General features: G+C 48.1%; 1 protein-coding gene across 1 annotated transcript; it reads left to right on the top strand.

The window, feature by feature from the left end:
• The first annotated feature begins 7,476 nt into the window (after positions 1 to 7,476).
• Positions 7,477 to 9,345, top strand: LOC128790714 (helix-loop-helix protein 13-like). The gene is made up of 2 exons (XM_053947714.1): positions 7,477 to 7,924; positions 9,308 to 9,345. Exons 1-2 carry the CDS (start codon positions 7,477 to 7,479, stop codon positions 9,343 to 9,345), a joined length of 486 nt encoding a protein of 161 aa, XP_053803689.1.
• Positions 9,346 to 15,245: the final 5,900 nt, after the last annotated feature.

The following is a 15,245-nucleotide window of genomic DNA, read 5'->3' as shown; positions in this document are numbered from 1 at the left end:
CATTTCAGGGGTTCTCCATAGGATCAGGATGTCCCGTGGCTCCTTTGGGCTGGTGACACCAGCTCATGACCCACTCACCAGCAATACCCCAGCCACGTTCAGTGCACCTCTCCAGGAAAAATAAGTAATGAAATGGAGCCAAGCTTTTCCCAGGAATGTGGTGAGCTGCTGAGCCTTTGAGGTCTGGAAGTGTTGCACAACATCTCCCCATGCTCTGTTATTCCTGTCAGTGGCTTGTGGAACTCGCAGCTCCGCTTTCCAAAAGCTGCTCTCAACACAACTCGCCCAGAACTCCCAGAGCACACGGGTTTCTCCAGAGATTTCCCATATAAGCCTCCCTCACTGCCTCCTTGAAGACTGACTCAAATGTCAGTGCCTGACAAATAGTTTTTGATAATTCTCTCCAAGTGCCAATTTTTGAAACAGAAGATTGCATGAAAAGCTCAGGTTTCTTTCTTGTTGTTGTTGTTGTTTTTATCTTTTTTTTTTTTTTTTTTTGGTGGGAAAATCAGAATACATAACCCTAAAGACAAGCAGCCTTCCCCAAATGCACTCAGATGCTTTTTCAAAGTAACATCATCACCTCATTGACCAGTTCTGCTTGGCATTAAAAGATATTTGTCCCTGAATTTCACAGGAGCAGCCACACTGTGCCTGTCCAGGAATTCCACACTCTGCCAGCACTGGAAAGAGCACAGCAATCTGCTGATAATTTCCCCGGCACAGTCCTTCAGCCTCCACCAAACAATTTAAGGATTTCTGGAGATGTGGCTGCTTTGTGCTGTGGTTGCAACTATTGATTATGGAGAGGTGAGGTTGGCCTCTTTTCCCAGGGAAATACCAACAGGACAAGGGAAAACGCCCTCAAGTTATGGCAGGAGAGGTTCAGGTTGAATAGAAGGAAAAAATTCTTCACTAAAAGAGTGGCCAAGCATTGGAACAGGCTGCCCAGGAAAGTGGTGGAGTCACCACCTGTGGAAGCATTCAGAAAACAGAGAAGCATGCCACTTTGTGATATGGTCGAGTGGACATGGGGTGTTCGGTCAAAGGTTGGACTTGATCATCTTGGAGGGCTGTTCCAACCTTTAGGATTCCCCGACCCTCTTTGAAATGTCAGTGGTTTTTTTCCATATGGGTTGAGGGTGCAGCCTGAGTAGCACCAGGCAGCAAAGGAGACGTGCACAGGGGTGGAGAATGAATCAGGCATTTGCAGACACTCCCATGGCCAAAACCTGAGTAAATAAACTTACTTGGGGTCTTGTTGAATAAAGACAGGAAAAAAGTGCCTGTCCACATCTCCAGATCTTTTGGTGGTTGTCCCCAAGACTCTGGTTCCCCCTTCATGGCTGTGACACTTGTCTGTCAGAGAGCATTGGCTCCTCTTTGATTCAGCAGTGACCTGCCAGCTGGAAAAAGGAGGAAACATTGAAAAATAGAGTGGGATCATCATCCCTGAACATTGCAGGATGTGAGTCATCCCAAACTTCCCAGGCAGGGCATGCTGGTGTGGGATTCAACTCCAGAGTGGTGTCCTCACCAACTGTACTCAATAAATAGCCCATCCAAGTGCTTCCAAAATTTCTTTAAGACTTAATCTTTGCATTTTCCATAGGCTACAGCAGGACCCTCCAGTTGCCCCCATCTGCTCCTTTCTTTGGCCAGATTTGGGATGGGATTTTCTCTTCCGGACTAGTTTGTCATCACAGCTGGCACCCAACCTCGTTCCCAGATTTCTGATTTTTTTGCCTCTTAATTTTGAAAAGACTTTTCTGCAACCCAACCCTCCCCTGTGTGCCCAGCTCAGCATCACCATGACCTGGCGTGACAGCTCTCCATGAGAAACAGGTTTGGGGTGTGCTCCGTCCTGCCACCGTGTCCACAGAGCCAACCAAGGCGCTGAATCACATCCAAGGCACATCCAAGGTGGCTGGAAAAAGCTGGGAAGAGCTACCTTCCAGATGGAGAGTGGGGCTGAGGCCTCTCACGCAGGCGGGGAGCTTTTCCCAAGCCGCCGTTCCCGGTTTTTAGTGGGAACATGTGCTGGCTTCCCATAAAGTGGCAGCAGCTGCCAGTCAAGCAGGCATCACTCTGTAAAGCTGCCCGGGGGACGCTGCGTGCAGAGCCAGGGTCTCCAGGCAGGTTTACGAGGTGCCACCTGCAGGATTTACAATTCCCAGGTTGTGCAGGTGCAGCCAGCAGGGATGGGGGCAGCTGGGGAAAGGGTCCCAGCCCAGCCGCGGCCTGGGCTGCAGGCTCTGCTCTCTGCGGGCACAGCGGGAGACTCGGGCTCCGAAATCCCACAAAAGTGGCACGTTAATGGGAAAGATCACCAGATTTCTGGCAGGGCTGCAAGCTGAGGATGCGCAAGCATGGGTCTCTCCTCTGTCTCATCCTTTTGGCTGTTCCCAGCTGTGTCTCCTCATCAGCTCCTTCCTCTGGGAAAGCAGGAAGACTAAGGAAAAAAGCCCTGGAACAGGTATGGGAGACAGTGGGTTGTGGTTTTTTTTTTCTCTGTATTTTTTTTTTTTTTCATTAAGTAATGATGTAGCCCACAGATATTCAGTATTTCTTGTACCTCCAGGGATGGGTAACCCACCTCAATAAAAACTGTACAAACATCTTGCAGAAAGCATGTTTTCTACAGAGGCAACCCAAACCTTCTGGGAGCGAGGTACCTAAAGTCACCACTTAGAGATATCCAAATAAAACCACTAAGAGCAGCATTAGATGTCACATGAATGACAAACCTTCTTCTCTCTAGAGATATTTCTCACTGAATACGGACACAGGGTTATTCATGGGAATTATCTGCAATCCCAGCATTATTTTAACTTGCTGGGGGGATGTTTCAGATGGTTCAAGCATTATAGAATCATGGAATGGTTTGGGTTAGAAGGGATCTGAAACCTCATCTCGTTCCACCCCTCTGCCATGGGCAGGGACACCTTCCACTATCCCAGGTTGCTTAAAGCCTCGTGCAACCTGGCCTTGGGCATTTCCAGGGATGAAGCAGGTACAACTTCTCTGGGCAAGCAGCTTTCTCAAGGCCATCCCACAAGGAACACCACTTTACTTCAGGCGCTCCACAAGCACTTCCACACCCCTTGAGATCAAAGCACAGGCTGGCATTTCCCTAAAATGACCATTCCCTTGCACAAGCAGTCCCAGAGCAGTGACTTGGATAAGGAATCACTTGGCAGCAGGAGCCCAGAGGTCAACCCCCGACATGTAAAAGGCTCTGGGAGGAAGGGGAAACCTCCAGTGAGTGTTTTTATGAGAGAAAATACCTTCCTTCTCCTGGAGGCTGGGATTAACTTTCTGTAACTCTGCAAAAGGTTAAAGGGACTGTGTTCACTTTTAAACACCAAAGGCATTTAAAGCAGGGACTACCTTGACTCATTTATTCTGCATTTGAAATAAATCAAAGTTATATTAACAACCACTCACCACGGTCTTCCTCCACAATCTCTGACATCTGAGGTTTCTACCCAGCGGATAATAAAGGTCCTGTTACCTTCTTCACTTAAATCAACATCCTGCAAATCTTCACAATTACTGGAGCATCCCAGGAATAGCCATTAGCCCTTTGAAATGCTCTTGCCCTGGAAGTCCTTGCTCTGCTTCTCATTATTGTCCTCACATCCACAATCGTTTCAGGTTAAAAAGCAGCACATTCCATTGCTAAATGATAATACTTGCACTTTTCCTGCCCCCAGTGTTCTCAAACCATGTGCCCAGCAATTCAGGTGTCCCAGGCCTGGCTGGTGGGGCTCCAGAGGAGCTCCAGGACCTTGGTGTCCACCCTCTGGCTGGGACTCCAGGCAGCTCCACCAGCCAGTCCCTGGAGATCCCTCTGTAGCTGCATTTTGGCAGTGCCTTCACTCACGCATGTGGAGGGAACCACATCACCACGAGCTGCACAGTCCCACCTGGACAAAGCCTTCCCCAGAATTTTTTTGCATCTTTCATCTGCTCTTTCCTGCTCATCTGGGCCCCAATTCCCAGTTCTGAGGATGAGCTGCACAGTGTAACATTGGATTAGCAGCTATGAGATGATGGAATTGTGCTTTGGAGTCATCTCACTTGAAAGTGAAGCATCTGGTCCTTTCTCCATCTGTTCTTTGTCCAGGCCAAGGGCTGACTCCCTTTATTAAGCAATTAAAGACTATGGAAACATATTCAAGCTGAATTCACAGGAAAAAAAAAAAAAGAGCAGAAAGTATTAATAATAATTATCACTTTTATCAGTGGGAAGGTTCCCCAAGCTGAGTCCGAAATAAGGCAAATGGAACAAGAAGGAGAGAGAAAAATCTAATTCCAAAATAACCTCAGGTGACCCATTTATCTTTGAGATCCAGGTACAGGGTAACAGCTTCCAGCTTCTAAGGTACTGGAAAGGAAGAAAAACTGCAGTGGAAATATTTCCTGAAAGCAGGTGTGTACCCAAAAATCTGTGAAATCACAGAGTTGGTTGTGGGTGGATTTGTGTAGATGGCAGAGGAAGGGGGACGAGGCTGAGAAAGGCATTCCCAGCATAAATAGGACAGTTTTTAAAGGCAGATGTGGATATCCAGACTTGGAAAATCCAAACCCAAACCATGATGGCTCCGTTGCCTGTCACAGACGTAAATCCAGGGCAGAGTTCCTGACTCAAGAATTTGCTTTCATCAGACCCTATTCATTAAAAATGACCACCAGTCAAATGTCATTTCTGGATCCCACTGGAGCTGAAGGGCCTTGGGAGAAAACAGCAGCAGAGCAGCTCTTTAAATTATAACAACACGTCATAAGCGACAGCACCCCTGCTCAGGGTGGTGCCCCGCTCCCTTAATCCCTTTGGGACATTCCTTAACCAACAACTTCCAGACAGGTGAAAAATTAGCCCAATTATCTGCACATTCCCTCCCTCTCTGATGAGCAGAGCTGCAGAAACCCCGGGAGTGCAGCAGGTTTGGAGTTGTGGTGAGGGCTGCTCCTGTGAGGTATAGGAGCCTCGTCTTCTCTCCAGAGACCCGACCTCTTTCATAGCTGTCTTTCCAAGGGGAAACCTTCTCTTATTTTCTCTTTCTTCCCCTCCCCTTCCCCCTCCTGCTTTGTCCAGAGTCTCTCCAAGAGAGCCAAATTCCCCTTGAACACGCTAAAAGGAGGCTTGCTGGAACATCTGCTCGGCATCTGTGGAGCCAGACATATCCCCAGGCAACACTGCTAGCAGTGATGGATCTGGGAGGGAACTGGAGCACTGGAGAAGCATCTGCTCAGAGAGGGGAACCCAGCACATGAAACTCACCGAGTTATCTGCTGAGCCCCCTGCTCTCTGCCCCTTGTTCCCAGTGCACAGCTGCCTCCTCCAGAGCACTTCCCAGAAGCTGTTCTCTTCCCAGTTTGGCATTTTCAAATGTCTTCTGCTTGTGCCAAGTGAGCACCACCAATGCTCAGCTCCATATTGACTGGGGAGCTGCAGAAGTGTCTGGAGGAGAACCTGGAGTGAGTGGCTTCTTTTGGGAGCACTGCTTAGACAGGACACCGGGAAATACAGCTGGGGCCACAGTTGGACTTGATGAACTTAAAGGCTGTTTCCAGCCTTAATGATTTCGTGACTTCAAAGAAACCATTGCAGAGTGAATCCCACAGTGACCACTCCGAGTTCAAGCCTTATCTTTGCCACCCCTCACTGTTGGCCATTCCTGCATCCATCCCCTCCTTCCCTGTTCCTTGTTGGGATTCAGTGTCTGTCTCTGTGAACTTTCACTACACCAAAATTTTGTGTTCCTTGGCATGCTGGTGTCAGAGCAAATTATGGTCTTTGTACAAAACCAGGACAAAATTCATACCCTGAGCTGACCAGAGGAAGCAAGACAAACTCGAATTATTTAACAGCCATTTGTCCTCTATTGTCCAGCCTTAACTCGGGGCATTTTCCTTTCTTACCCAGATTTACAGTTAATGGATTTCCTGTTTAATTTGCACAGCAAGGAGAACAAAGGTGGCACTGATATTTCCTAAACTGTCACCTTCTCACAACTTCTCTGCAAAAGCCTTTCCCAAAGCCTGTTTTCTGCTGCCTTAAGCTTCCTGGGACAGGTAGAATTGCCACAAGGGGAAATGCCAGGTTGCTAAGAAGAGACCTTAACAGACTGTGCCTTATCCTAAAGTCAATCCCTCTTTTCCCAGGGCAAAGCTGCCAGGACTGCACCCTAAGAGACTGTTAGATGGAGAACCTGAGAATCCTTCGGGATCCATGATAAACGCAGGTCGTTTTCTGCTCTCTGGCTCTTTACCTGAAGCTGCTGAGCTTTGTCCTGTCAGGAATCTGCCTGTGGCTCACGAACTTCACAGGTGTCTCTTGAAACTTCACCACACAGCAGCAGGATGGGAGCCTGTGCGCAAAGTCAAGCACGTGATTAAGTACCTTTATAAAAGTTCTTTATGACCTGTTTCAGGAAAAGCATTTAGGCTTGCTCTAACTTTAAACATGATTCCTTTCCATTCACTCAAGTCCTTAAAAACATGCCTTGAACTATTTCTGAATTCATTGGCATCAGCATTGTGGAAATAAAAGAGAACGAAGCACACACATTATGTACCTGCCCTAAAGCTCTGGTGGTGCTTAACACCTTCCACCCCATCCCTGCGATGCTGATACCTGCTGCTCTCCCAGTTTCCAGCTCTTCCAGGGGTGTGGCCCACCTGCTCCACCACTCCAGGATGCATCCTGTGTGTTTTTTACAGCCCTGGTGTGAGACAGAGCATCGAATGTCCCCAGAGCAAATGTGTGATTCAAGTGTAAACGGGAAACGCAGCGACCAGAGGAGGTGGTGTTGCCTCACTTAATGAGGTACCACTGTGCCCCAGTTTTGCACAGGAGTGCATCCCACAGCTTCCCTCTCCAGAGGAGCAGAAGATGCCACTGTCTTGTGCTGTCAAACACAGGACCATGTGTTTGTGACAGCAATATAATAGCATTTTGTTTGTCCCCATTTTGTGGGGCTATTAATGCTTCACCAAAAGGATAAAGGACTATTTTGTTGCTTCCTCCAACCACTCCTCACCAAATATAATCCCTCTGTGAACCTCCTCTAAACAGGAGGTGGAGAGACTGGACCTGTGGAAGGGCTCAATAACTGCTTCAATGGATTTTTCAGGAGAAAGTCAATAGAAATCTCATTCTCTCTTCAATTAATTCATATTGTTTTGTAGTGGACAGCTAATAAAAAGGGAGGCACATGTACTAATTAGTTTTGAGAGGCGAAGAGGAGCCATGAAGTATTCCCTGATGAGAAGACATGAAGTATTTAAATCCCGAGTCCCACATGGATTTGCAACCGTGAAAGATCTTTCCATAATCTTCCCCAAGGACACAACCAGAACTCCCTGGGGAGTGGGGTGGGGGGTGTTAATGAAATTAGAACCCCATTTTCTCGATAAACCTGTTTAATCTGAAGTCGTGAGTATCCCTTGAGCCTGGTGAGCCAGGGCATGGAGGAGCTTTGCTACAGCTTCGAGGAGGGAGACCCCACTGCAGAATGTCTCCTCTGGGAGCCGGCAGATCCTGACGCACAGCTGGAGAACTTTCTCCTGGAGTGCCTGGCAGAGCCCTCCTGGCCGGGGCCGGAGGATGCTGAGCTGGACAAGCGCCCAGTCCCACCGGAGCCCCCCGGGCAGCCCCGGCAGCGCCGCGCCGCCAACCTCCGCGAGCGGAGGCGGATGCTCAGCATCAACGCGGCCTTCGAGGAGCTGCGCGGCCGCGTGCCCACCTTCCCCTACGAGAGGCGCCTCTCCAAGATCGACACGCTGCGCTTGGCCATCGCCTACATCGCCCTGCTCGGGGACATCCTCCTGTCCGGCTGCCACCCCAAGGCCTACGTGGAGCAGTGCCTGAGGAGCGGCGGCCGCAGCCCCCAGCGGGCAGCCTGGAACACGAGCGGTGAGCGAGGGCGGGCGGTGTTTTTGGGGGGAGCAGAGCAGCCCCCGGGGGCTGCTTTTGGGCAGCTGCTTGTCACACCCAAATAGCTCTGAGACAGCACAGAAATGGCCTTCAAAAAGAGGGAATCTAAATCAAGTCGCAGCAGAAAATCGTAATTCTCCCTCTTCCCTGAATTTCTTTTAAGGAGGAATTTTTTTCTTTAAAAAATTGAATAAACAACCCCCCCCTCCCCCCACCAAAAGCAACTTGCTAAGGTTCTTTTTAGAAACAGGAAAGATTTTTTACGCTCAGGATATATTTTTAGACATTTTTAAAAATTCTGTGCGAAATTGTTCTTTTCTGATGGAGCCCGTAGGGATTTTCTGCGTTTTCTTTAGAAGCTTTCTTTAGCTTGTACTTGGCTGAGAAAAACACCTAGGTTTGGACACAAACAGCTTTTCATTTCTTAAAATACAGATGTTCCAGTAACCCAGAGTTTCTCGAAGGTTACAGTTCAACACACCAACCAGGATACACAAGACAGAGCGTTCAAATTTCAAGCTATTTTCAAAATATGGGGAAGTGAATGTCTATTTTCAATTTACAATCTTATATAATTATTTCTATTTTAAAGTGGTGGGCTGTTATTCAGTTTTCTGTTCGGCTTGTACTTAATCCCTGATTTAGCTGGAATGAATTTAGGCCTTTCTTCCTCCAGAATATATTTTTCATTGGGCCACTGCATAGTGAAGATGGGAAATTGCCCAAACTGCCCAACACAGGGCCTCAATCTCAGAAAGCAATGGGTTTTGTGCTGCTTAGAGCAGGGAGGAGCAGGGGCGGGGGGCAAAGTTCTTGGTACTTTGCATTTTAAGTTAATTAATCCCCTTTCCTTTACTGTATATGTTCCTTTGGATCTTGGGAAGGGCCCTTCAAAATGAGCCTTCAAAAAGTACAGCACAAGTAAGGAAAGAGGAAAGTCAGTGAATAGAAATATTCCTCTTTCATATTACAGGGAAGTGCTAAAGGGACAGAGCCTGCAGAGGAAAAGCAATCGCTTTACTTGAAAGGAAAAGTTAATTGAGTTTTTATTCCTTTCCCATTCATTTCCATTATCTGGATGACTGGGAAAATGACTCTTGATACACCACTGATTATAACTCTCTTGACTACAAAAAAAATTGTATTTTAGTGGCCAGCTTCCCCTGCTTTTAACAGATTTTAAACAACACAAATATTTCTCGTTGGGATCCCCCTTTTGCCACACTTCCCATCCTGAAGAGCTCCACTTGGAAAGATCCAATTGAATGAGGTTCCTCCTCTTCTGGAGAGGCTGGATAGTTGACTTGTTAAAGGTTAATTTAAATGTTGAAATGACCGTGTTTTCCTCTCTCCCCTGTGCAGATCTGACAGCCCGCCTGTCCTGGGTAAAGTGGGATTAAGGAAAGGCCTTTAGAGGCAGCAAAACCTGGAGTGCTGGGTACCAGCTGCTCAATTCCCAGCACTGCAAGAGAGAACGAGTCGCCAAGGATCTCAGTCATTGTCCCAGAGCACTTCCCCACCACATTTCCAGCACCCAGCCCCTTTCTCTGCTGATTCATCGCTCTTTGGGGCCTTCTGCTTCTCTTTCTCACTCTGATAGACCTGCATTCACTTAAGAATAGCAAAACATTGAAAACCAGTGCCAGCACAACCACAGCCCCAACATTTTCTCTTCCACTGGATGAGGATTATGTCCAAATCCCATTTCCAGCAAGTGAGAAACAAGATCATAACAAAACAAAACAAAACAAAACAAAACAAAAAAAACCACAAAAACAAACAAACAAACAAACAAAAAAACCTAAGCAACACCTGTGAAAATCTGGTGCTTAGCTTAATATATCCAGGGTGATGGTTGTGAAAGTCACCAGTGATTCAGAGACTGTCAAAGTCCAGGAGGTGAGACATGGCCCTGTAGATACCCAAAATTTTTCATGTCTTCACAGAATCCCAGAGAGGTTTGGGTGGAAGGAACCTTAAAGCTCATTCATTCCCACCCCCTGCCATGGGCAGGGACACCTTCCACTGTCCCAGGGCACTTAAAGCCCCATCCAACCTGGTCTTGGATATTTCCAGGGATCTAGGGGCAGTCACAGCTTCTCTGGGCACCCTGTGCCAGAGCCTCACCACCCTCAATCTGAAACCATTTCACCTTAATGTCCTTTATTGTGGCATTTTGTAGCAGAAAAGAACGTAAAGTGTATTTATTATTTATAATTCCTATTAGTTCATCTCACATCTCTCATCTCTACGAAGCAAAAGCACGTCAGGAACTGAGCTTTTGCTCTGGTTCTGGCTTTGGGGAAAGTGAAGAGGAGGAAACTGTGAAGAACCTTTTTAGCTTTTCAGTTTTTTGGTCAAAACGAAAAGGGGAATTTCACCTTGGGTGCAACAATGTATTTCAGTCAATTTAGAATAAAACATTCAATATCAAATTTTGACTCTGCTTTCTCTCCTGCTTAAGACAATTGGATGAATTTTTACAGGAAACAGCACATGAAAAGATGAAAATCTTAAAAAACAAGCAAACAAATAAAACAAAACACCTGAAAATGCATTTTTCTACTTTTACCTAGTTCTCTACTCTGGAAATGCTGATCCTCCATGTCATCAATGTGTCACTGGAGCAGCTATGACATTGTCACCTTCCTGGTGAGATGAGGGCTCAGTGGGACCCTAGCCAGGCCTGAGAGCTCCATACCCACCTCAGTGGCCCTAAGAGTGCCCAAATAATCCCAGTAGGGCTTTCCGTGGATTTTCAACAGGATCTTTATTTCTGCAAGGTCCCACTGAGGGCAACAGGGATTTGGGATTCCTCCCTCCAAGCTGCCCTCAGCCAGACCCCTCAGGTCACACCCCACAATCATCAGGTACAAAAATGCCTCTCCAGGGTTGTCATGGCTCGTGGGGGAATCATCTCCCATCAGGACTAAAAAGTCCTTTACCCCAAGCTAATTCTGGGCATCCAGAATCCCTGTCTCCAGAGATGCCTCATTTCAAAGATTTTAATCTCTGCCCTGCTTTTCTCTACCCTGCAGCAGAACTTTGTGCTGGGCATGGGATAATAATGCCACATCCTGAAACAAATATTTGCTGCAGGCACCTGGCTGCAAGCAGAAATCTCTTTCTTTTCCTTTTGCTCCAGCCTAGAAATCAGGGATAACAGCTTTAGAAGCAAGCTGGATACCTGTGCAGTAGCAGCAGGAAAGCACATCCACAGAAAGGTGATTTTTGGGGATCTTTCAGGTTCAAGCAGTGCCTGTTTGGATGGACAGCAAAGCTGGAGAAGCCATTGGTACCAAAAGCATCGTAATGGCATAGCAGGAAGAATTATCCTGGGTCAGGGCTTTTCCTTCACGTGGTGCCTCCAGCTGAGACAGGAAGATAAAGCTGAAGTCCTCTGAGGTGCAAACACCCATCACTGGTGCTCCACACTCAAAACAGCAATGCCAGGACAAACAGAAATATCTGCTGAGCTTCCCACAGCCCAGCTCCACCAGCACCACCTTGGAATTCCTACAGGATTTGCCAGCTGGGCTGGGGTCTGCAGGCTGGCAAGCTCTGCCTGCTGTGGGGTCTCTCCCACCTATCCCTGCTGCTGTCAAGGAATCATCACACGAATGTGATGATCACACAAAGCAGGGCTTTGAGGAACAAGCTGTTGGAATTCGATGATGACTCCGAGCTTGGAAAAACTGCAGCAAATAAACCCTGCAGCAGGTTATGTTATGTAAGGACTGGGGCTTGGGCTGGAGTCAAAATCAGAAATATAATGTTCCTTTTGGGAGCTGAAACCCTAATTTTGGGCTCTTGAATCAATGAGTCAATACATTTATCACCACTGATGAAGATGTTTCTCCTCACGCACAACCCGATTGACACTGGTGCCATTCCATCACCTTCAGCAAAGCCACATTTGATTTATGCTGATTGGTGCTGCCTGGAGGGGACAGTCCACCTCTGCCTGCCCTCCCCAAGCTACCCAGAGTCTGCCAGGCTCTTCCACACGATGCTCCACCCCAAATTGCTATGGCAAGGGTCGCTTTTTGGGTGATGTGTTGTTAAATCATATGGATGCAACTGACTGCTGAAATGCTGAACTTGTCACAGAATCAGGTCAGTCTCGGATGGTGCCATTAACTTCATGTAAATAAAAGCAAATCAAGAGGACATCAGCCCTCTCTGGCTGTGGGAAGCCAAGCTGGAGCTATGGCTCCCTTCCTGCTAAACTGGGCAAAAGCAAATTGGCTCTTCAGGGATTTTGTTCCAGGAAAGCCATTCCTGAATATCTCCAGGGCTGGACACACATTTGCTCTTGAACAACCCTGCCCTTTCAGGGTTGTTCAAGCTCCAGGATGTGGACTACCAGGCAGAAAGATGAGGGGGAAATTATTTCTGTGCAGGACATTCACATTCCGTGCCTATCCAGGGAACTGCTGAGTGTGGATTTTGTGGATATGCTCCATGCCCACCCATCCTCTCCCCTCACAGTTCTGGCTCATTCCTTGGGTCACAACTCTCCTGCCAACAGGCCTGACTGGCAGCACAGTGAGATTCTCTGACAGGGAACTGATAGCTACCCTCATTTTTCTGTTCCTTCATCTCATGTCCTGAACCCTGACATTTTATTCCAGGAATAAATGACACAAATCCTATGGTGTACACACACAGCCTGACTGTAGAGCAGCCCAGACACCCTTGCACAAATCAAGAATCTAAGATGACTTTATGAAGGCCTATCCAAGGCTCCTCAGTCCATCAGCACATTCCCAAACAGGGAATATCAGTGATCAACCTGGTTTGAGGGTCAGGCTCCACCTTGCTGGTCTTCCTCAGCCTTGCTTCCTCTGCAATTCCACAGCCAAACCTCCCATGGAAGGGTGCCAGGAGGTGCTGAGGAGTTCTGCCCTGGTCTCCAGCCTCTGAGGAGCAGCTGAGGGGCCCAAGAGCAGCAGGAGAATTGCTCATTCCAAACACAGCCCCGTTTCCAGCCCGCCACTCTCCTTGCCAAGAAATGTGAGAATTATTTGTTACACCTTCCTTCTTCCAAAAGTAAACTGCTGACCCTTTCTGGAACAATACTCTGTGGCTCTCCATAAACCTGGAAACCCTGGAACAAAAGGAATCACATCCACATCCCACTGGGAGCTGTTCTTTTGAGAAGGTGTTGGTAGTTTCAGGGACAATTTGATAGTGAAAGGACAATTTGGTTTTCTAATTTTTTTTTTTTTTTTTTTTTTTTTTTTTTTTTTTTTTTTTTTTTTTTTGGCCACAGACCCACAACAGCAAGTTTTCATTTCTGAGTCACCTGGGGTACTGGAAGGTGTCCCTGCCCATGGCAGGGGGTTGAGTTGGGAGGGACCTTAAATCCCATCCCATTCCAGGCTCTGCCATGGGCAGGGACACCTTCCACTATCCCAGGGTGCTCCAAGCCCCAGTGTCCAGCCTGGCCTTGGGCACTGCCAGGGATCCAGGGGCAGCCACAGCTGCTCTGGGCACCCTGTGCCAGGGCCTGCCCACCCTCACAGGGAAGCAAGGGAATGGGAATACTTGGGAAAATTTCAGCTAATGAAGGAGCTCCCAGGTGTTCTTTCCTTCATTTCCTTCTTGTTGCAGAGAAAAATGAAGTTTCTCTGTACCTCTCATGCCCAAAATCCCTTACCTGGAGAGCACTACCACCAAGGTGTGCCCACAGGTGGGACTTCAGGCAGGGACTTCATCACAACCTTCATTCACCTTAAACCCAGTGATGGCCATTTGGGACAGGATTTCCTGGGCTGTGTCCATGCTCTCCATGGGCAGGGGATATGACCCGGGGAAGCTTGCCCAAGGAATCAGCAGGAGGAGCTCACGGCTGCCTGAGGGTTGCCATCCTGTGGCAGAAGTTGTTTGCTCCTGGGTCAGACACTGGGAGGGAAGCAATGAACCTGTTCCCTTGAGTGGACCCGGCCATCCCTGCGGTCGAGGCTACGCTCTGGAGCAGGACAGTCCCTTTGCACAGGTGGCAAAAGAGGCAAACAGGCCCTGGGGTGGCTTTTCAGAGCTGGTTCAGCATCCTAAATGCCTTGTGGGAGTCCCCTTGCAACAACTCGGCTCTGCTTTCCCAACTGCACCCCCGCAATAAATCCATGTGTAGGCACCCAGGCTGCGGGGGCCACCAGCAAGCCTTGACCTTGGGAAGAGCCTTCCAAGCCACATCAGCTCCTTTTGTGGGAACAAAGTGTAATTTCCACCACGATGGCTAATTTTAGATGACTCCCACCCAGTCTGTTTGCTGAAGCCCGAGTGCATCTGAACAGGGAAACTCCAGCGCCAAAGCGATTCCAATCTCAAAAAGAATTCCTTGCCAGGAGAGGGGGAGAGGGGGACGGGAATAAAAGCAGATAATGTTTTGGATTCACTATCCAAGCCGGTGCTTGAACTGAGGGGAATCCAGCTGCAGGCAGTGCCCTCTCGTGGTCCAGGATTACAATCTCGCCTTTCCAAAAGCAGAGGATGGCTCCTGCCAGCATCCCTGCTCCAGCTCAGCCCCGGGAAAGCAGATCATCACCTCGGGGAACAGAGTGAACAGAAACATCTGCTGCAAAAACTGCATATAAAGGCTGTGCACAGCTATCTATCCCTGCACTTAGATCATGTTTTATGCCTCTTCACCCCAAACCCTTGTGTTTTATCCTTCTGAAGACGTCTTTATGCATTTTTCCACGTCCTGTTTACACACCTTGCATAGAGAAAAAGAATGATAGAAAAAGAAATAATAATAAAAAAATTTACCCTTACAATTCCCCCTTCTGCAGTGCCTGAATGCTTTGAAATATCAGGGAAGAACTTCCCTGAGGGAGCCAAGATGCCATGAGCTGGCACAAAGAGCCTCCAGGCAGGGCATCCACTGATCCTAAACACCCTCAGGAAGCAGCACAGCATTCCCTCTGCTCTCATCTTGGAATTGCATGCGCCATGGCGAGATGCCTCTTTCTCTGATCCCACTCCCAGGGATGGCTAAGCCATCTCCTCCAAAAGCCCTTTCCAAAAATAATCAGGCTGAGGCAGACACCGAGCATGGAAAATTTTAGCCCAGGCCGTTCCTGTCAGACACTGCTGCACGCAGATGGAAATGGAGAAACAGGAAGGGCAACCCCAGGTCTTGGCTGTTTGGGGTGCGCTCACGTTAGCATCCCTGTCTCCTGGAAATGTGGCACAGGAAAAGAGAGAATAATAAAGCCTTCCACACAGAGATAAGGAATTGCTATCAGTCATGAAGTGACACTGGCCTGGTGGGCCTTTCCTTGCAGCCTCTCCG

Source organism: Vidua chalybeata, chromosome 7, assembly GCF_026979565.1.
Source record: "Vidua chalybeata isolate OUT-0048 chromosome 7, bVidCha1 merged haplotype, whole genome shotgun sequence".
Classification (NCBI taxonomy): domain Eukaryota; kingdom Metazoa; phylum Chordata; class Aves; order Passeriformes; family Viduidae; genus Vidua; species Vidua chalybeata.
Note: the sequence above shows the minus strand (reverse complement) of the source record. Positions and strands in the feature narration are given on the sequence as shown.

Excerpts from the sequence above, each read along its gene's own strand:
- LOC128790714 (XM_053947714.1), top strand. The coding sequence starts at position 7,477 with ATGGAGGAGCTTTGCTACAGCTTCGAGGAGGGAGACCCCACTGCAGAA. Across the intron at positions 7,925-9,307 it reads GGCAGCCTGGAACACGAGCG|ATCTGACAGCCCGCCTGTCC; the intron begins GTGAGCGAGGGC and ends TCCCCTGTGCAG.